Here is a 24,351-nt window from a genome sequence, read left to right on the forward strand (position 1 = left end):
GTTAAAGTAATGTGTTTTCAGCAGTGTTTTAAAGTGCTCTACTGTATCAGCCTGGCGAATTCCTGTTGGCAGGCTATTCCAGATTTTAGGTGCATAACAGCAGAAGGCCGCCTCACCACTTCTTTTAAGTTTTGTTCTTGGAATTCTAAGGAGACACTCATTTGAGGATCTGAGGTTACGATTTGGAATATAAGGTGTCAGACATTCCGATATATAAGATGGGGCGAGATTATTCAAGGCTTTATAAACCATAAGCAGAATTTTAAAGTCAATTCTGAATGACACAGGTAACCAGTGTAGTGACATCAAAACTGGAGAAATGTGTTCGGATTTTCTTTTCCTAGTTAGGATTCTAGCAGCTGCATTCTGCACTTGTTGCAAACGATTTATATCTTTTTTGGGTAGTCCTGAGAGGAGTGCGTTACAGTAATCTAGTCGACTGAAAACAAACGCGTGAACTAATTTCTCAGCATCTTTCAGTGATAAAAGAGGTCTAACTTTACTTATGTTTCTTAAGTGAAAAAATGCTGTCCTAATGATCTGATTAATATGTGATTTAAAATTCAGATTACAGTCAACAATCACCCCTAAGCTTTTTACCTCCGTCTTGACTTTTAATCCTAATGTATCCAGTTTATTTCTAATAGCTTCATTGTATCCATTATTGCTGATCACTAAAATTTCAGTTTTCTCTTTATTTAACTTGAGAAAATTACTATTCATCCATTCTGAGATACAAGTCAGACATTGTGTTAGTGAATCAATAGAATCAGGGTCATCAGGTGCTATTGATAAGTACAGCTGTGTGTCATCAGCATAGCTGTGGTAGCTCACGTTGTGCCCTGAGATAATCTGACCTAACGGAAGCATGTAGATTGTTTTCATTTAATTTGTAGATTATGATATATAGTAAACAGAGAAAGTAAGAGGAAAAAGGAAATAATTTACACATGATGCAAAACCATACAACTGTTCAATTCTTCATTCACATCCAGTAAATATCTTCCCTATTAGATGTGTCTAAATATTAACTATCCAGACTGACCACACACAACAATTTTCTGTCATAGAAATGACTGAGCACAGTTATTTAAGACCAGAAAAATGAGTGCGACAAATGGATGATGAAGTTATCCATATGCATACTGTAAATTACACATACAGGAAGTGAATGAATGGCTTGAATGAAATTGATATGAGTAAAATGTTTGATTAAATGATGTGGTATGTGTCATTAATAGCTACTGATATGTATTACTAGGAAATGCGTGAGTTACACTAACTAGCAGGGAACACTGTAGTGTGTAAGGCTGGTATGTTAGCAGGTGGTAAATAGGTCCGGAAGAAGAAGGAGTCACTATCACAATTACACCTCATTACTTCTCATGGTAAATGTGCAATGGCAGCAAGCTGATGACAAAGTAACATCCACACAGTTTAATGGTCTGTGATCTAATGCTTCCAATGTTTATTTTCTTTACTTCTTATTTCTACTTCAGCTAATAGTTTCAGAAATGTATTACTGTTTTTTTTTTTAGAAGTCACCAAGCACTTTTCTAATAAGTAACTTGTTTATTTTTTATGTTCGTGAAGTAATAATATTGATTGCTGCTTGCGATCTCAGTATTTTCGAGACAGGTCACCATATGAAGCGCAAACTCAATTACGCACATTCCATCACCCTCTTCTCAAAACCTGTCGTCCTCTCATTTTTTTCTGGTTATATTCAGTAAGCTGTACACTTCTCTACACATGGGCACTAGATTCAGCAAGACACCTAGTCCTGAAAAAGCAACACTGCTCAAGGGATTCCATTAAACTTAAAATTTAGAATTCAGCCACTATAGTTCAGTGGCTTGCTTCAAGCCTGAGGTACTTAGTCCCCTTCTAAAACCTAAACATAACTGGTCAAAATCTATAAACTGTCTAAATATATGCTCTTTAATATCATTACATTATGCCATTACCACCATAAAATGATAAATCACACTTTTCGAGTAGTTCCTGTCAGAAAAAAAAGACATTCAATGTCTGGATGGAGGTGACTTTTATGTCTTCATTATTGCTTTATTAGAATAATCTAAATGAGAACAGTCCATTTGGCCCAACAGTACTCGCCAGTCCTATCCACTTAATTCCTTCAAAATAACATTTAAGTCTTGTTTTGAAGGTCCCTAAAGTCCTACTGTCTGCCACACTCTGTGGTCACGTATTCCATGTGTCTATGGTTCTCTTTGTAAAGAAAAACGTCCTAAACTTTGTGTGAAGTTTACCCCTAACAAGTTTCCAAATGTATTCCCCTTGTTCATGCTGGACTCATTTTAAAGTCACTGTCTTGATCCACTGGACTAATTCCTGTCATAATTTTAAACACTTTAATCATGGCACCTCTAAATCCCCTCTTGCTTAAACTGAAAAGGCTCAGCTCCTTTAAGCTTTCCTAGTAATTCATCCCCATTCGTATGTGTATTTAAGTAAAAAAAAACAGCTCATTCAGTTCAGGGTCACAGTGAGCTGGCTCCTATCCCAACAAGGTAGGAACCAGTCATGAGTATGGCATGTGTTCATTATAACTATCCCTGTGTATCTTTTAGGAAAGTATAACAAATACTAATTATTTGGATATTTTATGTTAATGAACAGATTTAAAATAGATAACTTATAACACTGTCAGACCTGCTTAATCCAATTCAATGTTTTGGAGGGCCAAAGCCTATCCTGGCTGTAAGGAGTACAGGGCGCGTTACACACATGCATATACGCATGCAGGGCTGGTTTAAAAGGGGGAGGTTAGCCTAACGTACCTGTTTGAACTGTAGGAGGGAAAAATGGAATATCTGTTGACAACACCATTGGCAAACTCCATACAGACAAAAACAAGGCTTGGCATATTAAACTAGTGTTTAAATATTCATATTTTATTCCCTTGTGTACAGCATGAAATAATAAGCAAAATCCACTCACTGAGCAAATTATTAGGAGCAGCTGTACCCCTGCTTATCTATGTGATTATCTAACCAGCCAATCATGTGCCAGCAATGCAATACATAAAATCATGCTGATACAGGTCAGGAGATTCAGTTAATGTTCATATCAAACACCAAAATGAGGGTAAAAAAATGATCTCCGGGATTTTACACCAAGTTGATGTCAGACAGGCTGGTGTGAGTATTTCTGTAACTGCTGATCTCCTGGGGTTTTCACACACAACAGTCTGTGAAATCTACTCAGAATGGAGCATATGGAGTATATTTGGTGGTGATATTGTTTTTGTTTGATTGCTGTTTGTATTTTCCATAATTTTAACATGGATTAATGGACAATTGTGATTGTACACTTTATGGCCATCACTCAACCTACCTTGCAGGTTTCTGACTGTGCATTATATTTTCAGCATTTCTAGGCATTCATTCAACATTAGAGTAATGCAGTTATTAATTTGTAGCACACATCTGACCATGTCCTGAGGTCTAGGGTAGAGTGAAGGAAGTAGTTTCATACTTTTGTCCTCACAAGATTCCAAATTGCATTACTGCCATTAAACTTTGTCTTGAATAAATTTAACTTCTATAAGAATACAATGCCAATGATGTGATTAAAATAAAAAAAGAGTGGGTCTCTAATCCTGATTTGCCAGGGATGGGTGCTGGTCTCACTAAATATCAAGAACAAATGCTTTGTGTTTAAATTTAGAAACATCGTTTTTCCGCATGTCTTTGAAAGTAACTCTAATTACACTGCTATTGTTCAGCAAGCATGATTTTTTTTTTCTCACTGTTCCTTTGGGTAAAAATAGGTTTTGCGCTGCTGTTAAATAAGAAATATCTATCATCCCTAACCTTGCAAGCTGCTCAATTTAAGCCCTTCAAGGTTTCTGCTACAGAGTCAAGGCAGGGAGCTTTAATTAAAATATTTTACATGATCAGAGTTTCACTATTGCTGCTTCTCCGTTTTTGTTTTCTCTATGGCTGGTTACACTCAGTTCTTTAAGAAAACACATAATGATAACCGTGAGTTGAATGAAATTTTATACTTTATAGCACTCTCAATTACATTTAGTACTGTTTTATTAAGAATATTTTCACAAACAAAAGCATAGTCATAGCTAACTGGGCAGTCACTAAAAAATGTTGAAAATGTAATTTTGCTAGCAGAACAAGCAGCCTCTAGTCTATTTGCAGTTTATGACAGGCCATTCGCCCAGGCATAAATTATGTTTGTCTTTAGCAGTGTACTATGTGTGATGGAGCAAGCAAGCGTGCACAGGCTGATAAACTATAACACACAGAATACTTATATTAACCTAACAAAATGTTTATGAAATCACATTATACATAAGATCATTTTTAGACTGTTTTTTTATGTGTTGTTTTTTTGTTGACTTTTAAGCACTTTCATGCCATTCTTAATGAACCTAGATTGAATTTATTATTTTAGATATATTCTGTGCTCTGAGCCAGTAAACAGTAGTGTGTTACATGTTAATACAATGCAGTGAATTAGGCCATTGTGAGAGGCAATTCTAAACTGGGCTGATTAGAGAGAGTGTTTCCGTGATTATACCCCGTGATAGGCTGGTGCATCTGTCTGTCATATGTACGTTATGTTCCATTTGGTATGGGATTTGTAAAAGCAGCATTAGTATTTGTGATGTGCCATCTGTTGGATTGATAGTGACCAAACAGACACTGTTCCTTTTATTATTACTAGCCATGGTACCTGTGAATGACAGGTATTAGAATATTTAAAAAATATTTACTTTCTCTTGCCCTACATGTACCTTCAGCTTCCTTACTCTGTGTTTGCGTGTGTGTGAATGTCTCTTAACTGGCACTCCCTCTCTCAAGCACAATCCTATAAAGCCAGCTTCTCAGACTTGGCCATTATTTCTCACCTCCTGTCTGGTTTTATACTGTCTGTGTTTGAAGGTCACTGTCTCAGCATGTCTCATACATCTTTACTCCTCTTCGTGCGTCTCACAATTCCTCTTTCATTGCATCACCAAAGCAAAACTGACCCCTTAGATTACTCTGAGGGACTGGACACACATAACTTAGTGTTTTATTATATAATAGATTTAATATTTTAAGTGGCCATGTCTCAGTCATTATGTTAAAGGCACTTTATTTTGCCAGGGCTTGTTTTTGAGATTCATTAAGTTTCAGTTCGGATATAATATGTCTTTGACTTTAATTGCATGTTTAGGCAGGAGACTAAATTGTGTTGTACCGAATTTCACAGTGCAAAATACTGCTAATATGAAATGTGGCCTTGTATTGTTTGACATTACCACATGACCAAAAACGCCTTTTATATAAAACAGGGGATTTAAAAATCTGATTGAAAAGCTAAGCTAAGATATAAAATGGCAAACTGACTTCACCTTTGCAGAACCGTTGTCTACATAATAACGTGAAGGTGAAAGTTGTTGGCACACAATAGACATCAATGTACGTTTAAAAATGAGAGGAGACCACAGGTTATGTGTTTTGCCCACAAGTACTTAATTTAGGGTTATGGTTTTACACGTGACTCGGAAGTGCTCCCGACGGCAATGTGGAGGCACTGGAAGCAGTTCCAGGTTGTGCTTGTAAAGAAGCCCAACACCTCACATTGGGAGTTGGAGGCTGCTGGTGACACTCTTGGAGGAAGGAAGAATGAAGAAATTGATTGAATTATGCTTTGCTTCTTGATCTTTGCCTGGGTGATTATTGGAAGGCTGGTTAGGATAAATAAGTACTGTATTTTTTATTTATATCCAGAATCGTGTTCGGTATTACTGTATCTGAGGTTTGGGGCTCAGTGACACCCCCTGCTGGTTACAACATTTATGCTTACGGGTATATAAAACCCATTTTGTTTTCAGAAAAAACATGTATGTTATGTTTATTATTTCCAATATTATTTCATTGTTTCTGACTAAACCTTTTAACCTACAGTGTGTGTTACACCATGCTTAGAAGGGCAGACATCAAAATGGATTTGTGCACATACAATTTAGGGAAGAGGTGAAAAGGAAATAAGAAAGAAAATGGATTAATGGTACCTTATTATTTCTGGGTATTTCTGCTCTTTTTATGATTTAGAACCACAGTATGTTTTGTTTTCATATCACTGTTGTTGGGGTTTCCTGTTGCCTTGATTATGCACACAACTGTGAATGAAGAGTTGTATTTAGCCTTTGCTTTTCCTTTTGTAATCTGCTGGCCTTAACCATCATGAAGATGAGAGAATTGTCCAAGAAACAGAAGCAATCAAATATAAATTTGGTGTGTGCCACCGTATGGAAATTAGGCATTGTAAAAACTGACATTTTCAAACATTTTGAAAAGAAGCTAGCCATTGGTTGATTTACTGTAACTGCCATGTTTATGGAAAAAAACTCAAAAACAATTGCTACTGAAATCACCAACAGCCTTCATGTGTCAGATATCATAATATACAGCTCCCAGTAAACATTGACAACATAATTATAGAAGCTGGAATTCAAGATGCGAACTTTTCATTTGTTTAAAAATAGCTACTTCACAGATAAATGATTGAGTGTTTGTGTGAGCCATTGCCTGTGATGGACTGTTGCCAAGGTTCTGCAAGGTTGGTTTCTGGTTTGTGTCCAATGGTGCTGCAATTGACTTCAGCTCCCTGTGACCCTGAGTATAATGAACAGGATCATTAAGTGGTTATATATAATTTCATTAAAAGTGCAAAAGTAGGGCAGGAGAGTTTGGAAAATGTTATGTGCAGATCAGATAAATGTTTCCCATAGAGAAGACAAGGCGAAAATGTGAAAAAAAGAACCAACTGCACACTATCCACAGCATAAAATGTTGTCTGTGAGACGTGGAGCAGAGAGCAATTCATCAGGCAGCAAATACGCTGCTAATGCAACTAGAAGTTCATGTTGTTGGGGGAGTCAAAAATTAGCAGAGTATCTGAAACAGCCCAACTCGGTCTCCTGATTTCAATCTAGTCAAGCATATATTTCAGTCTCTGAAGTGCAGAAGGAAATCAGAAACACCTGAGTGAACATACACGTAGTCTGCAGCAGCAGCTTTGGCAAAGAATAGCAAATGAACAAAAAAAAAGTGTTAAGTGGTAGCATTTGTTCATATCCTTGATATCATATTTATAGGAAAAGAGTCTGCATTGAAATCCTAACTTTCATGTTACTTGTCATAATATAGGGTGGTCCAGATCTAATTATGCAATTTTCATTACGCTATAACTTATTAAGTTTATTACAAAGAAAATCACCCGAAAAATCCCGGACCATCGAGAAGTGTGCGAACTGACGACATGAAGAATCGTCTTTGTGCCGAGCTGGAATCATCCCCGCATAAATCAAAGTCATCCAGACGATCTGGATCTGCATTATTAGATCTGGACCACCCTGTACTTATGCCCACCTGAAATGGGAGACAAAAACAAATGGCAGAATTCTAAACATCTGAAGCATATGTGTACATAAATATCCAGAGATCAAAAGTGTAATTCTGTTTTTTTTTTGCTATACAATAGTGATATTGTCATTTCATTTGAAACTGGAATAGATTTTGTGTGTGGCAATGTAGTTTTAACTTTACTGTTCACATTCCGTAAATCAGTAGCGTACAAAATTATTTAAATTGAAGTATGAATGTGTGCTAAGCCCATTTTATATTTGAACTGACTGATTTGAATCAGCTCTCAATGGTAATCTGTTTTGATTCTAATATTTAGGCCACAGAGAGTGAGGCTGGGGACATGGATTTGAGTGGGCTGCCAGAGACAGCAGTGGATTCGGAGGAGGATGACGATGAAGAGGATATTGAAAGGGCATCAGACCCTCTGATGAGCAGGGATATAGTCCGAGACTGCCTTGAGAAGGATCCCATGGACAGAGCTGACGATGATATTGGTGAGTCTAGAGAGAGCAGCTTTGAAAGAAAAAACAAACTTTAATTTTGAGCACAGAACCTCTTCCAAGATTGCATGATAATATAATTTTCTTTTTTATATGTATTTTTTTTAATCCTTCTACAGTGCACCCACTGTCTCTGAGACCATTATGCATGTTTTTGCTCTCCCTACATTTAGAGTTATATTTAAGGAAAGCTGGTGATAGGATCAAAATTTCAGCTTTAGACTGTCAACATATTTTAAAGTTTCAGCTAATCTTGAAAAAAAAGTGACCATTTTTGAAATGTGTTTCTGTCTGATTGGAGATTTTATAAATCAGACTGTTAGTCCATCGATACTTTAATTCAAAACAAAAAATAAAGAACACAACTTCACGATGATGTCTGTGAATCCAGATATGTATCTTTGGAAATGACAACTCAGACATCAATCACTCTATTCAAACAAAACTTTGCTCAGCTCTTATAAACGTCTAATGCTAGAAGCCTATTGATTTTTATTAAACTTTTTCTAGCAGATTTGTTGTACAGAGATATAGAATATTATAGCGGCCTGCTAATTGCTCTGTACATTTTGGCCTCTTTCAGTTATGCAGAGTGCTCCACTCCAACAGTTTTAGTAATGTTTGACTTGCATTCTACAAGTCCCAAAAGATCCAAGAATGCAGGCTTTCCTCCAATATCTCAAAGATATATATGTTTTGTTGAACTGGAGGTTCCAAACATCAATGAATGTGTGTGTGAGTGGGCCCTTTGCACCTGATTCTGCTGGGTTCTGTTCTTCCTGTGTGACATAGAGCTGTCTTAAGCTGGTTTGATATCTAGTGAATGCATGGATGAAAAAACTGTGAGAAAGAATTTTCAAAACTAAAGCAGACCATTCGTATTGCTCTGTTAGCCAACAACTGTTGTAGGGAATCAGTGACCGTGCTGTCTATAAATATTAGGTTACTGGAAGGCACTCCTATTTGAGTGGCTGTTTAAATCCGTAGGTTAAAATTACCAATCTGAAAATGTTTGAAACACACTTTATTTACTTATGAAACATGTTGTTAGTTCTGAGACATGCTCTTAGCCTCCTTCTGCACTTGCATTGCAATAGAGTTAAATACTCAGTGAAGGCAATGCATGTTAGTCACGTGTAAAGAAATCCCTTTATAAAATTACTCTTTAAATAAAAACTGCTAATACATTTGTCATACAACTGACACTGATGCTCGAGCAAAAGAATGTCTCCTCAGAGTGTGGAAAGTCTAGTATGAGCAACCAGCAAGAACAGATTGATACTCTCTCACATATGGCAGCTTAACAACCGTGTAAGCACACTGTGCCACTGGCTTTTGTGCAGAGTCAGGGACAACTTGCCTGCATGTGGTAGGACATTTTTCTGATTTCTTCCCAACTAATTAACCTTTATAGTAAAGAGACACCATCAAATATGTACCTAATTGGACTTTTACTAAACCTTTTAAAAAGAAAGATGCATAGGTTTTTTTTTTAGACTTTTCCAGTCTTTGTTTTTCCAAAGTCTGTTACAAATGATGTTACATTTGTTACGCTGTTGCTTTAATATATCAGCACTTTTTAAAAATGTACTCCAATATTATGTCATTGTTAAAATTTCATGCCAACATTTTACTAAGAAGTACTTTAAAGAATTCACATTGGCTGTTCAAACATCTTAAGTAGTTAATGAGGCTAGTGTTTAGCATTATTATTTTTCAAATAAATATTCTCTGACTACAAAATTATCCAGTCGTACAGTATGGCTTATGATATACTTTATATTTATTTAACAAAATCAAGCTAATGTATTTTATCATTTATATTTTGCTGTCTTTATAACGTATGAAATATATTAACCAGTGTGGTTTTCTGTAATTTAATGTTCTATAAACTATGACAAGCACTGGATAGGGCAGCTCCACAAATCAATATGAGGACTTAGACTAGGAAAAGCTTAAATATATAGTATATTGGATATATCTGGATGTTAGTTGGAAAAAATAAAATTAGATATATTATGCCTTACCTATTCAGCAGAGTTTTTCTATATGAAAATATTTTTATTTAAATAGGGATGGCCAGTCTGGTTTTCTATGGGCAGCAGCCTAAACATTTTCAGACACTGTTGTAAATGTTTGAAGATGGTTCCTTTCTCAGTAAAAGTTATTTTTTTTATATTCTTAAATTAAAAAAAAATAATTTTGACTTTATTCTTAGTAGGTGCAAATCAGATTAGCTCATGTCATGAGTAATGTTAGAGCTGGTGACTGTATACAAAAGTACCTCCTGTGGGTACAGAGACACCCACTGTCTCCAGGATTGTTCCTGTTATGTCTTTCTGCCCTGTGATGCATTTTGCTTATACATCCCAAATGTGTGAAGGTAGGTTAGTTGGGGACTCTTTAGGGGTTCCTTTGAGAAGTAACATCCTCTCAAGTTCCGGTCTCCTCTTTGCACCTGATGATACCAGGATAGAGCTAGCCTTCAGAACCTTGATCTACATTGGATTCAAAGATGGATAAGGAAGTTTTGGCCTGCCCATATAGTTTTCCAGAACTTGTTAGTGGGCAGAAATAATACTGTTAGGATCATTTTAAACAAATGATAAAATGTTTTATATTTTTCTGCTCCCAGGTGTAGATATGTACATCCATCATTTTTTCTGATACATTTAAGGAGAACAACGTCTTCCTAAGCATGTTACAATAATGCTAGATGATCAGGAAAAATGTACAAGTATCTTCTGAACATAAATCAAAAAGATGAAAACATTGAAAGCATATTGCATAAAAGCTACCTTTATCTTACAAGACTAAAATCAATTTTAACTTTAATTCAGCCATATATTTTTTGTCTTGCATATGCATTTGACATATTTTCCTCAATTTATAGTGACATAACTTTTATATAACCAGCATACACAATATGAACAAAAGTAATATTCCTTTTTTTTTGCCTTATATGGTCAGCTTTAGTGTTGTTTTGCCATGCCAACATATAACTCTTCAGGTATAGTTTTATTTTTAAAGCTTTGCCTGAATGGAGGGATTCTTCATAAAGTTGAATGAAATAATCCATACTTCTGTAGAGCTTGAAGAAACTGTATTGTCTATAGCTTCATTTTTCACACTGTAAGCCAAAGATACTGATCAGCTTTGTTAATGAAGAAATTGCTTCATTCCATTTCCTCTTATCTGAGTTGCACCAAACATTTACATTTTGAAATTTGGAATGGCATTGAAATTGAGAGCATATATATACATATATGAATCTCAGTTCTGATACAAAGATCATATTCCCCATACCTCTTTACTGGTTAAACTGTAGTGTATGAATATATATAGCAATATCTTCTACCACTGCTTTTGGAAGTAATATAAGAATATAATCCTTATTTTTTTGCCTTTTTTCCTTTCAGAGCAATTACTAGAGTTCATGCATCAGTTGCCTGCATTTGCAAACATGACAATGTCTGTAAGGAGGGAGCTTTGTGCAGTGATGGTGTTTGCAGTGGTAGAGCGAGCCGGAACAATTGTGCTCAATGATGGGGAAGAGGTCAGTAAAATTACTATTTTTGTGTGTGTTTCTTCCTGTTCAGTCATCTTCAATGCAGTGTTTTTGCTGTTTCTTTAAAGAAAAGAATACACTGCAGATATGTGTATTTATGAAGGCTTTGTGCAGGAAATGGAGAATTGCCCAAGCATGTAATGTCTCACTTATTTTGCTTTTTGCATGTAACACTGTCCTTATATTCTACATATACTTCATTTTGTAGTTCATTATTTATCAGGAGCATTTATACATTCTTTTATCACTGTAATTGATCTTTTCCATGTTTGTTTTCTTTTTATTTGCATTGATTGACTGCCTCATTAAACCGATTAGAAATAAAATGCTTCAAAAAAGTTCTTCTGTGAAGAGCCTAGGCTAATCTAAAACTAAACAAAACTGTGCAGCCTTTTTTTTCCCCCCGTATTTACTGTTTAGTTGCACAATTCTCACCAGGCCAATATGGATGAATAATTGTATTGCTTTGTTTGTTTATACCATGTCTACCTTGAATAACCACCTTTATATTTTTCATTAACTCTGTCTACTGATTTTCCTGTAATAATTAAACAACCTGCCACATCCCAACCTAACAATTATGTTTCTGAAAGATGGAAAAGAGTACTAATTAAATAAAAATTTGATGAAATTAGGTTGAGGATTGTGTGGCATTTTACAGCTCCTGGAACACTGTTTTCAAATCCTTGCCCATTCACTGACTTTGTGGACTATACATGTTCTTTCTGTCTGTCTGTCTATCAATCACTAGATTTACATATATAGATAGTAAAAAGGTTTTGTAAATAGAGTTATGTGTACAGAATGAACAATTGTGCTAGCAACTAACATATTCAGAATATTCAGAAGTCAAGTTTTTAGAATTTTTCACATTGCTATTCATCTTTATGTCCAAGTAAGCAGACATATTTGTTCAATTTCCCTCCCTTTAAATTGAATGTTTAGATCCAACATCATGGGTTCAAATCTTGCACCACGTCTATATGGATTTAGGTTGATTAGCCTTGTGCCAATGGGCTCACTAAGTCAGTGTTTAGTTCTCATATTCCGCTGTATCCAGGTGATTATTCTCGGGTAACCTGGTTTCCTCCCACATACCAAAAATGTAATTTTTTGGAAATTGTCATCAGTAAATTGACCAGGTATGAATTTGGATATATGCACAAGTATATCCTGAAAGACTGGCAGCCCAAACTGCCTTACATTCAGTGTTGCTGGGTTAGGATCTGGTTTAGTTTAAAAAAAAAAAAAAAAGACATAACTAGGTGTAGTGCTTACGTAAATGTTGTGAAATTCACTAGCCTGTTGATTGTAGTGAAGCATCAGTTTTTTTTCAAGCTGTGGATATTTAGCTATATTGAAGGCACATAACATAAAAGAAATATAGAATTCAGTTTTCGTATATTCCGTTCCCTGGCTCACCTGCAGGGGCTTGCAAAAGAACTTGCAACAGTTAGTCCTGCCAGTTAATCCTGGTTGGATTCACGTTCACGTCACTGCTTTACTTACTTTCAAAGAAAATTACTTCATTCGCTAACATGATTTCAAATAAGCAGAAATATTTTATTTCAAGGACTAACATACTCATTTGGATTATAATCATATTTTGTAATTGTTTCTACTCTGTCTCTAGCTGGACTCATGGTCAGTTATTTTAAATGGATCTGTTGAAGTGACGCATTCAGATGGACGGACTGAAATACTTTGCATGGGTAACAGCTTTGGAGTCTCCCCTACTATGGAAAAAGAATATATGAAGGGAGTGATGAGAACGAAGGTAGATGATTGCCAGGTAAGTGTAAATCTTTGCTGTCCAATACTTATAAGCCGAATATTACCAGCCGGTAGTTTTCTTAAAACAAAATGTGTAAGCAAAGATAATTCTCACATTCCTGAAATTCTCCACTTGTACTATATGTATTGTTGTCCATGTAGATGAAAAAGGCCAGTTTCAGCTTTATTTTGTGGGGAACATTCCTCAAATGTACATTAGAGTTAACAGTACCAGTGTAATTTCTGTCTTAGTCATTCTGTGCTTCATTTTAGATACTTTGCAAGTTTAGTTCTTAAAGTTAGGCCAACAAAGGCAATTAATTTTTGATACCATGGGTATTACTGTAATGTAATTAATTTTTAAAACTTATTCCCATAGCTATTTGATATTTTTGTTCTGTGCTTTCAGAAAATGAAGCTTAACAGTAAATATTACAGATGGGGAACCCCAGAAGCTAAGAAGTGATATAATCTTCACAGCTGAGAAATAAATTCACCCGTCCTTGCTTGTCTTTTTGTTTTTAGTTTGTCTGCATCGCCCAGCAGGAATACTGCTGCATCCTCAATCAAGTGGAGAAAAACATGCAGAAAGTAGAAGAGGAGGGGGAGATTGTCATGGTGAAAGAGCACAGGGAGCTGGACCGCACAGGAACCCGTAAAGGGCACATTGTCATCAAGGTGTGTAGGCTCAGTCTGCATGTGTACATACTCAGACATATGTCCACAATTGATTAATTAAAAAAAATAATATTTATATAATTCTCCAATAACTATTGCATTTAAATCTGATTGTGTCATCTTTTCAACATCTGTATTTTAATTACTTTTCACCAGGGCACACCTGAAAGGTTAACGATGCATCTAGTAGAGGAACACTCTGTGGTGGACCCCACATTCATTGAAGACTTTCTTTTAACATACCGAACTTTCCTGTCTAGCCCGATGACAGTGGGCAAGAAGTTGTTGGAGTGGTTTAATGACCCCAGCCTCAGGGACAAGGTATTAAAATGAATATTATTTGTCAGTAAACATTTACTCTATACAGAATGTTTCATTTTGGCCATATTTTAGGCAGAGAAACAAAAAATGTTTTGATGGGCATTCGTTTATTTTTGTAGTTAAGTCCGTTTTTAAGTTGACAGTTAACACTATAGTCACATCACATTTGCAAACACTTAAATTAGACCAGCGTTGTAGTATTCAGGAAACTGCCCGGGACAAGGCACCAGCTCTTCACAGAGCTAACTCACGCATGCACCCGCACCCATACTGACACAGGGTCAGCTTAAACTTTCCAGTTAACCTAACAATCATGTCTTTGAGGATGGGGCAAGCAAATCTATTAAGATACATGGAGGAGATGCACATTTCACATGAACAACTGTGGTGCAGCACTGTGGATCTGTAAGACAGCACTGCTGCCCTTAATCTTATAGCAGCGATTATAAATAAAAACGAATGTGATGTCTCCCCCTTTAATATTTTATTTCTTGTGACAATCTCTGCACTAACAATTTCTCTTCTTTTAACTACTTATTTTTTAGGTTACACGGGTAGTGCTGCTTTGGGTAAACAATCATTTCAATGATTTTGAAGGAGATACAGCCATGACACGCTTTCTAGAGGATTTTGAAAACAATTTAGAGCGAGAGGTAAGCTTGTCTCTTAATTGGTATTAAGTGTTTCCTGTATTGTTCAGCTTTCCATTTGGCAGAAGCAAGATGTGCCCAGTGTATTATTGTAAAGCACTCTTCAACAGATATATATATGTTAACAGTAGAATACATAAGATTATAATATTTACTTACATAGAACACACAAACAATAAAACAGAAATAAAAATAACGCATGCTAATTTAACAGTTTTGCTGACATAGACAAACTGGATATTCACTCCCAGTGCACCTTGACAGTAACACAGCTAAAAACTGAATATGGTGCATCTTCAGTTTGTCACATAAACTGTGTTTTAGGCATGAAGAGTGTTTCTACCTCAGACCCACTGATACTTCATTTGCTTTGGTCCGCATTCCTTTAAAGGGGAACAGAGATGTTTTAATGTACTGTTTCATTTGGGAGCCTGGGTAAAAAAAATAACTGCATGAAGCGATGCACTCATTTTCATATACATTGCCACAAATGAGCAGCCCGGTGAACCCACTGATTTAGTAATGGGCTGGAGGAAGAACCTGAATTTCAGGAATCAATGTGGCAGTTAGGCAGGGGGCTGAGTAATGTATACATACTTTTCAGTGCTGCGCTATTTCTGAGTTGTTGAGTTCTTCCCCAAGCCCATTGCTAAATTAAGTGTTTTAAGCAGGAGTCAAAAACATGGTGAAAAGAAATTTGATGTCTCCAGAATGAGCTACAGAGCAGGCCAGGACCTTCACTGGTATATTTTAAAATAGCCTTACCACTGTGTGGTCAACTTGGTTGTGTGCTTCGGGTCATTGTCAGGTTGAAAGGTGAACTTTCTTCCCAATGACAACTTTCTGGCAGAGGGCCACAGGGTTTCCTCAAGAATTTGACAGTATTTTGACCCTCAGAGACCCATGCAGAGAAACACACCCACGACAGGGTGGTGCCACCTTCATGAGTTACAGTAGGTATTGTGTTCTTTGGATTGTAAGCTGTATTGGCTTTCCACCAGATGTACTGTTTGGCATTGAGAATAGATTGATTTTGGTGTAATTTGTCCTTAACACCTTTTTCCATTTGTCCTTAGAATCTTCAAGGTGTGTTTTAGTAAAGCTCAGTTCAGACTTAATGTGGCCCTTCTTGAGGAGTGGCTTTTTTCTTGCAGTCCTCCCATACAATTCACATTTGTGGAGCATTTGGGATATTGTTGTCGAACGTACACAATAACCACTCTCTGCCAAAAATTCCTGTAACTGCTTCAAAATGGTAATAGGCCTCTTGATAGCTTCTCTGTTCAGTTTCCTTCTAACTCTTCCATCCAGTTTGGAGGGACAGCCTGATCTGGGAAGGGTCCAAGTAGTATCAAACACTTTCCACTTCTTGTTTATGGACTTTACTGTGTTCCTAGGGATTGATAAAGCTTTTGACATTTTGTATCCGTCTCCCGACTTGTGCCTGTCCACAACTTTATCCCTGAGATGTTTTGACAGAGCCTGGCTACCACTAGTTGATTGTTTGCTTTCAGTTGCACTTCCAATCACTGGGATGCTTTAGGAATAGGTTTATGCTGAACTAATCAAAATGATTACAATTGATCACAGGTAGACGCCAGTTAGCTTAGTGTCCAATGGAGAAGGTGATTAGTTATACTTGATTGAGTTTACAAGTATTTTTGGAAGGGGTGGATGATCCTTTAACCATCTCAGTGATGCTGTTTTCTTTTCTCTTGCTATTATATCTTTCATATGGCTGTTATAAGTTGCATGAAGTAAATACAGCTGGATAAATAATTTTTGCGCGTGTCTTTGTTTCAAGCTGCAAAGCAACAAAATGTGAATATTTTGTGTGTTTGTGAGCGAGTTCTTTTCTATACCTACTGTAAAGCAAACATCCCAATACCAACTCAAAGGCACAAATCCAACAACTAGAGCAAAAAACTCCAGAAGGTAACAAATGAAAAACAATACTTATGAAACTCCTACACAAACACAGTGGACCACTGCTGGATTCCTCTCTCTGACCAAATATAAAGGCAGAGGAAGGACCCAACAGAAGTGACATCAGGGTGGCCCTGCCTCCAGGGGCTACAACTACAAAGTACAAGGAATGGTGTCTCATTTAAACGCACAACAGTAAAACAATATATCAGAAATTATGTAAAAATCTGAAAAATAAGCATTCTGACATGACAAGCCAGGAAAAAAATCCCTAACTGTAGCATAAGTGACATCATCTATTTACTCGTTTCTGGTGATTTATGTACAAACAACTGCATCCTTTCATGTTGCCATTTTTTTTAAAAGCTACTACATGAAAGATTAGTTATTTGGTATTCAATGATATAAAATCATGATTGTTTGGAATGCCCATATAAGGGGGACTTAGGATGTTTTACAACTGTTAATATTTGTCTGCCTTATCCTTGTGGTACTGTACATGCAGCTTACTTTTGAAACCTCTAGTTTAAACATTTAGATAAAGTTCTGCAGAAACAGAAGCTATTGAACAAATTAGGATTTGTACTGACACTTTAAGAGTCTAGGAGTATTTGAATTCAACAGTGCCACTATGGGCATATATTAATGGATGGAGGAGCATTTAGTTATGATGTGGCAAAATAAGTTGAAATTATATGTATACACTGCATTTTATAGCTGAAAGTGTAACCTGAACTGTATACATAACAAGTAATTCAAATCTACTGAGATTCAAGCCTTCAGACATGCTTTGTATGCCTCCAGTGTAGAATGAGTCGATAAGTGTAATGATTGTGCAGCAGCAGTGACAAAAATATCAGAAGAAAATATATTGAAGAGCCATTGCTGCAGCTCTCTAAGTTAAGTGTATTAGTCTTTTTTTAAGGAATTCTCTGACTTAATGTCAATTTTAATTACGAACTATGACACACTCCTAATAGTTGGTGACTTTAATTTTCATATAGATAATCAGTGTGACCTAAAAGTAAAAGAATTTATGAACCTCCTGGATTCTTTTGATTTGAGACAGCTCGTTAATCAGCCTACACATAAAGCAGGTCATACGTTAGACTTAGTGATTACTAAAGGACTTAAAGTTGATACAAAGCAGAACATTGATATTTGTCTATCAGACCATTTTCTTCTACTTTTTAATATAGAAATAATGATAAAAAACACCCATGAGAAGCATATTGTTAAAAAACGCTGCTTTGACTCCACAGCAGCTTTAAAACTTACAAACATTCTAAGCAATCAGTCCGTTTATAGTGCCACCTATAATAGCGAGGATAATGTAAATAGTAAGATGGAAAGATTTAATTCTAAAGTGAGAACGGCTGTTGACATAGTTGCACCTGAAAAGACAGTTAAAAAAATCTTCTAGCATTATTATACCATGGAAGACCCAAACAATGTCGGATTTAAACAGAACATGCCGTAGAGCTGAGCGTAAATGGAGGAAGACTAAACTAACTATCCACTATGAAATATTAAAAGTGTTAATAACAGAATACAATAACACTGTCCGTTTTGGGAGGCGCTGCTATTTCTCTAAGATTTAGGTGGCCTGCGCCACCTCCACCTACTTAAAGCACCGTGATGCTCCAACAATGATGGATGGATTAAAAGGCAGAAGTCTACGTGACCATCATCATCAAGTTCTTCCGTGAGAACCCTAAATCCAAAGAGGACTGTTTCATTTATTTTAGGTAGAATACCCAGAGGGGCCTGGGCAGTCTAATGGTCTGGAATCCGTACAGATTTTATTTTTTTCTCCAGCCATCTGGAGTTTTTTTTTGTTTTTTCTGTCCACCCTGGCCATTGGACCTTAATCTTATTCTATGTTAATTAATGTTGACTTATTTTATTTTCTTACTGTGTCTTATTTTTCTATTCGTTATGTAAAGCACTTTGAGCTACTGTTTGTATGAAAACGTGCTATATAAGTAAATGTTGTTGACTTTATATGGTGTCTTTTATAATCTGGCTACGGTGCTTTTTACATAGGAAGTTACAGCTGAAAAAATTGTTGCATTAATACATTAGCAGCAACAGAGGAACATGATTAAAATTGAATAGGGCAGAGAAGCAAAAAGAGAAATTGTCTGCTCTGCCAGTTACAGGGTGTAATAGATCTGAGACATGTCTTCAGCATTGACATGTTCTTGTGAATGAAGTGCAAAGTGTAACTATATACATAAAACACAAATACATTCACAATGTTGCTAATATGTCATTTGCTTGCAGAAAATGTTTGGACATCTACGACTGTTAAATATTGCCTGTGCTGCTAAAGCTAAACGAAGACTAGTAACACTAACAAAGCCTTCCAGGGAATCTCCACTGCCCTTTCAGCTTTTAGGGGGATCAGAGAAAGGGTTTGGAATCTTCATTGACAGTGTGGAATCTGGGAGCAAAGCTGCTGAGGCTGGCTTAAAGCGTGGCGATCAGGTACAGTAACATTATGCATTTAAAATCCAGGCTTATTTTAATGAGTAAAATAAGCATTTTTAAATTGAGTGTTAAATTATGGAACACATGTTAAAGTTTTACAGATGTTGTGTGTCCTTGGAAAAATCTGCCATTGTTAACTGCCATCATTTTTTAAGTTGATTTTCTTGGCTTATTTCATACTGCATGAGTATAATTTATTTAAAAGGTAAAATGTATATATTTTTAAGAAACACTGTGGGGAAAATGGGTAATTTAATCACCTTAGTTTTACATTTCATGCTGTGACCATGACTTACACAAAACCGCTTATTTGTACTCCAAAGCCTTTTCTTCCTGAAGATTTAAAACTTTGTTTTTACTAAGCATCATTGTTCAGAATGAAACTACCCCAGGCAGTATCCCTCTTAAACTATCAAGAAAATGATACCTCTTCCTTTATTAAGTTGAACCGTGTTCACAGGTATGTTTCACCCTGTCAAACTAGTTTGAGTATTTACTCTCACTGAATGTTGACGGTCATTTCTGCCTTACTTCATTTTCCTAGAAGGAACCATCTACCTCATTTTTTGCTCAAGGGCAAACTGTGTTGCAGCCCTCAGTATTTCCAGACTTGAATTTTCTACTGTACTGTTGCCAAGAGAACAAGACACGTACTACGTCCATGCATTTCTTAACAGATGCAGTTTCAGTCTTGCTGATACTCATTTCACTGACTAATGGCATATTGCCCTTTTCATTTAAAAGTTGTTTCTCAGTGCACCTTTTTATGACAAACTCTTAACATCTTAACAGAGAGCTGTGCAGTCGATGCAAACAGTAAAGCATGGAGAATCCACATGTTAGTGTTGAGCTTATTTCTTAGCATTCACAGTAAACAAGCAAGAATGTCTGCCGAAAAAAATAATTTTACTTTTTTTGTTTGAGAGAGTTGAGTACCTGCCATGGAATCTGTGACTTCTTTGACTTCATGCTTACTATCTGCAAGAAACTTTGCTGTTCTGATATTTAATTCTATTAATTTATCACATAGAGTCAAATTTTTGGCAGCAATAATCAGTTCATCCTAATTGGCAGATGGTTCGCTACCATTCAGGGACACTTAAAAGACCATTGAACCATTATAATAAACTGAAAAGCAGTTCATTTTCTCTTTTCTTATTAACTTCAGTGCAGTACACTGAGTTTGGCGATTTCGACAAACTTGAGGCAAAGTGATTTTAGGGAGTTTCACTCATCACTAATGATAGCATTTACCTGATCCTTGCAGTGCCCTTTTTATTTTTTAATAAACACGGATATATCAGACTTGATGGTCAAAGGTAAAGAGTGGCATCTCACCACCTGAATGTGTGTTTTGGTTGATGTAGATTTAGTACACAGAGAGTGCAAATATACTATAAGTAGAATGATACTATAGAAGAAAAGACATAAGATAACATTCTATAACCCGGTTAATCCGATTCTGGGTCACATGAAGGAGACTTGTGATTATACTGTATAACACCAGAGATCATTAATGTAGTTGCTGAATCCTAAAATGCAACACTTTTCTTCCTTCCATACCAGCACAACCTATAACGTTTTCGCTAAAATAGTAAAAATAGAAAAATGTGGGTCTTTTCTTGGTTATATTTTCAAACCTGATTAATGCATTTGAGGTTCATGATGGCTAGAGCCTGCCCCAAGAGCTTTAAAAGAGTTTTGATTGTAATGTTCTGATCTACAAAATTTTATATGTGCATCCACTTTTTGAATATATATTTTTTCCATAATTCAGCCTTACCTCTATTAGTAGAAAACCATAACGCTGCTACTCACCCACTCTGGTAAATGCAGAAAAGGTTAAAAAAAATCTATTTACTGAACTCAATAAAATATCTTCTCACATAATTCAAACAATATTGAACAGATTGATTTATTCCTGATATTTTTGAAAAAAGACATAAACAAGAATGTGTTTTTATTATGAATTACTTTCTTTTGCAGATTTTAGAGGTTAATGGACAAAACTTTGAAAATATTCAGCATTCAAAAGCCAGTGAAATCTTAAAGAATAACACCCACTTGTCTATCACTGTGAAAACCAACTTGTTTGGTAAGAAGTGTTTTCCAAAATCTAATAATTTACTATTATTATTAAAATGTCTTGTTTTTTTTATTTAGTAAAGTTCATAATGCAGCGTTTGGTACTAAATATTCTCAATTGACACTGAAATATTTTACACGTCATTTTGCACTTTCAAATCCCTACATGTGCATTAAATACCAGTGTATACGGTATATACTTAAAGAGTGGGTTCACAATATATTTTTTCCCATTATTGAAATGTTTTTGTTCTCTGAATTAGTGTTTCCACCAGAGCTGTAGACAGCCTTTCTCTATGCTGGATTTCTTTGCACATTATTTCATAATCAAGGGACTGATGTCTAATTTGTTTGAACTTCTTGCTTAATTAGATGTCTTGTTCCTACCATCAGTCTGTTGACTCATACCTAATCTGTAGAGTTCAGTGTGCAAGAGATAATGTCTGGAGGTAGAGTACACAGGAGTGTATTTGCATACTAAACATGGCCTGGAAGCTCCTGGAATTAAAATATTCAGGACTTATTTCATGTAATATTTAATGCCAAGAAGCTATCTGAGCAGCCAGTTGAAATTGCTGTAATAAGAATTTGCTTTCATTTCTTGAGTTGCTGTCTTTCTTTTTTCTTCTCTGTGTATTCTGACTGGTAAAATTTTTATGCTTCTAATATTTCTTGTGTTTACCTGTAAGTACTCAATATAAAGCAAATTAAAGCCAATTTCATTTAATATTGTATTGAAGTTAAGTAAAAATGTTTTGAATATTTGTAATTTACAAGGCCTTCAACAGTATTGAGTAGTTTTTGTGACACTTGCTGTGACAATAAACTTACTAGTCATAATGGAGCTACAGACCTGAACTTGTATTTTAGATGTGTTGTATTTTACAGCCATTTGTCTACTGTTACAGTATATCGGGAAGCTGTAAATTAGATAACAGCATAAAGTTAAACTTCTCGGATGGTTACACATCCTGGATTTCTACTAACTACAACTAAAACTATATATTTTTAAACAGTTTTTAAAGAACTTCTAGCAAGACCAGCTGAAGAAAAGAAAAATGGCGCTCCCCACCTCCCAAAGATTGGTGATATTAAGAAAGCTAGTCGCCACTCAATTCCTGACCTAGCAGTAGATGTTGAACAGGTTATAGGACTTGACAAATCGAACAAAAAGGGCAAAGCCAACACTGTAGGTGGAAGAAACAAATTGAAAAAAATCCTTGACAAGACCCGGATTAGCATTCTGCCACAGAGACCATATAAGTAAGTTGTTATTGACATTCTGCCCGCATTGTGCTATAGTAATGTTCCTTTACGTTTGTGCCTCTGATCACTTTGAGTAGAGCAGATCAAAGTGACAGTTCATTAGTTTTATATGCATTAATATATTATTTTGTATTTATTTTATTTAGTTGAGTGCTTGTATCCTCTTATTTAAGAACTGGTTAAATTCATCTCTTTTGAAAGTTGTAAAACATAAAGCCCAGAATTGATCGACAATGTAACATATACCCTGTAATACTAGAAAAATAGTATCCCAAAAAGGTAAATTGTTTTTAATGTTACCTTTTAGTCATTCCTTTATTTTCTTGAAAATAATTAATCCACTATAGGGCATGAAGCATGGGCAGTTTTAACTTTTGATTGTTTCAATGTCTTTAGCCCCCTTAATGATTGTGTAGATATAAACAAAGAGATGGTCTCCTTTGGGATTTTGATTGAGCTGGAAATGTGATTCTTTTTTTGTAGTGATATTGGAATTGGACAATCACAAGATGACAGCATAGTGGGAATGAGGCAGTCTAATCACATCCCTCCTGCTCTACCTGTGAGTGGCACATTATCGTCAAGCAATCCTGACCTCCTTCAGTCTCATCACCGCATACTGGATTTCAGCAATCCTCCTGGTAATTGTCACTTAAAACTTGTTATAACTGATTTTCTATTTTTCTGTATTTTAAGTATTTGGTCCAATTAGTTGAACTGTCAAAGTTATGCAAGATCATAAAAATTAGTCTTGCTACAGTATGCACTGCCATGGACTTTGTTTTTTCCAGGATTAAATCATTTAGAGATTTGTACATAAATAATGTCTTTGCATCCTACAAACAATTACACTCCAAATTTAGCTTCCCATCAACACAATGTTTCCACTATCTCCAAATTACAAACTTTGCTAAACAAAATCTGCCCAATTTTCCTCACCTCTCAACTATTTTTTATTTCAGAATATTCTAAAATATATAAAACCATTTTAAAGTCCCTTCCTTTCAAATATCCCAGATTACGTGGATTGCCTTTGAATGTGCCAGTTGAACAGTAATATTGTTGTACCTAATTTTAGAAATCATGCAATTTTCATATTTGAAATATGTTGCAGTTTTACAAAAACATCTTTTACTGAGTCTTCATAAGTGATTTCTCCGTAAGTACCCAGGTTTTGTACTGTATTTTACATTGTATTGAGATTTTTTTTTTTACACAAATAAGCAGTGCTTTAGGAAATTCTTCACTCTTTTATGCATTTTTCATTTTTTGCTGATTATAGAATCCATCCATCCATTATCCAACCCGCTATATCCTAACTACAGGGTCATGGGGGTCTGCTGGAGCCAATCCCAGCCGACACAGAGCGCAAGACAGGAAACAACTCCCAGTCAAGGCGCCAGCCCACGGCAGGGCACGCACACACACACACACACCAAGCACACACGAGGGACAATTTAGAATCGCCAATGCAACTAACTTGCATGTCTTTGGACTGTGGGAGAATAACAGAGTGAACCCGGGACTCCTAACTGAGAGGCAGCAGTGCTACCCATTGCACCACCGTGCCACCCTGATTATAGAATGTGATTCATAATTCAGTATACTATATGTTTGACTCATTTTAACTTTTATGTTGTGACCGAGAAATTATTATGCTGTGTTCTTGAATTAAAAATAATTAATTA

The 24,351-nt window shown here is 35.8% G+C and overlaps 1 protein-coding gene across 10 annotated transcripts in view; it reads left to right on the plus strand.

Moving 5' to 3' along the window:
* rapgef2 (Rap guanine nucleotide exchange factor (GEF) 2) overlaps nt 1-24,351 on the plus strand; it is a 388,985-nt gene that overhangs the window by 321,196 nt on the left and 43,438 nt on the right. For all 10 annotated transcript variants that reach the window (XM_039750324.1, XM_039750318.1, XM_039750321.1 and 7 more), the window contains 10 exons: nt 7,720-7,897; nt 11,323-11,459; nt 13,105-13,263; nt 13,770-13,922; nt 14,079-14,243; nt 14,789-14,896; nt 19,106-19,309; nt 21,299-21,407; nt 22,414-22,660; nt 23,147-23,304. In XM_039750324.1, coding sequence (XP_039606258.1) covers nt 7,720-7,897; nt 11,323-11,459; nt 13,105-13,263; nt 13,770-13,922; nt 14,079-14,243; nt 14,789-14,896; nt 19,106-19,309; nt 21,299-21,407; nt 22,414-22,660; nt 23,147-23,304 — 1,618 coding nt within the window. The remainder of the gene's footprint in view (nt 1-7,719; nt 7,898-11,322; nt 11,460-13,104; nt 13,264-13,769; nt 13,923-14,078; nt 14,244-14,788; nt 14,897-19,105; nt 19,310-21,298; nt 21,408-22,413; nt 22,661-23,146; nt 23,305-24,351) is intronic.

This window comes from Polypterus senegalus, chromosome 4 (genome assembly GCF_016835505.1).
Source record: "Polypterus senegalus isolate Bchr_013 chromosome 4, ASM1683550v1, whole genome shotgun sequence".
NCBI classification, from domain to species: Eukaryota; Metazoa; Chordata; class Cladistia; order Polypteriformes; family Polypteridae; genus Polypterus; species Polypterus senegalus.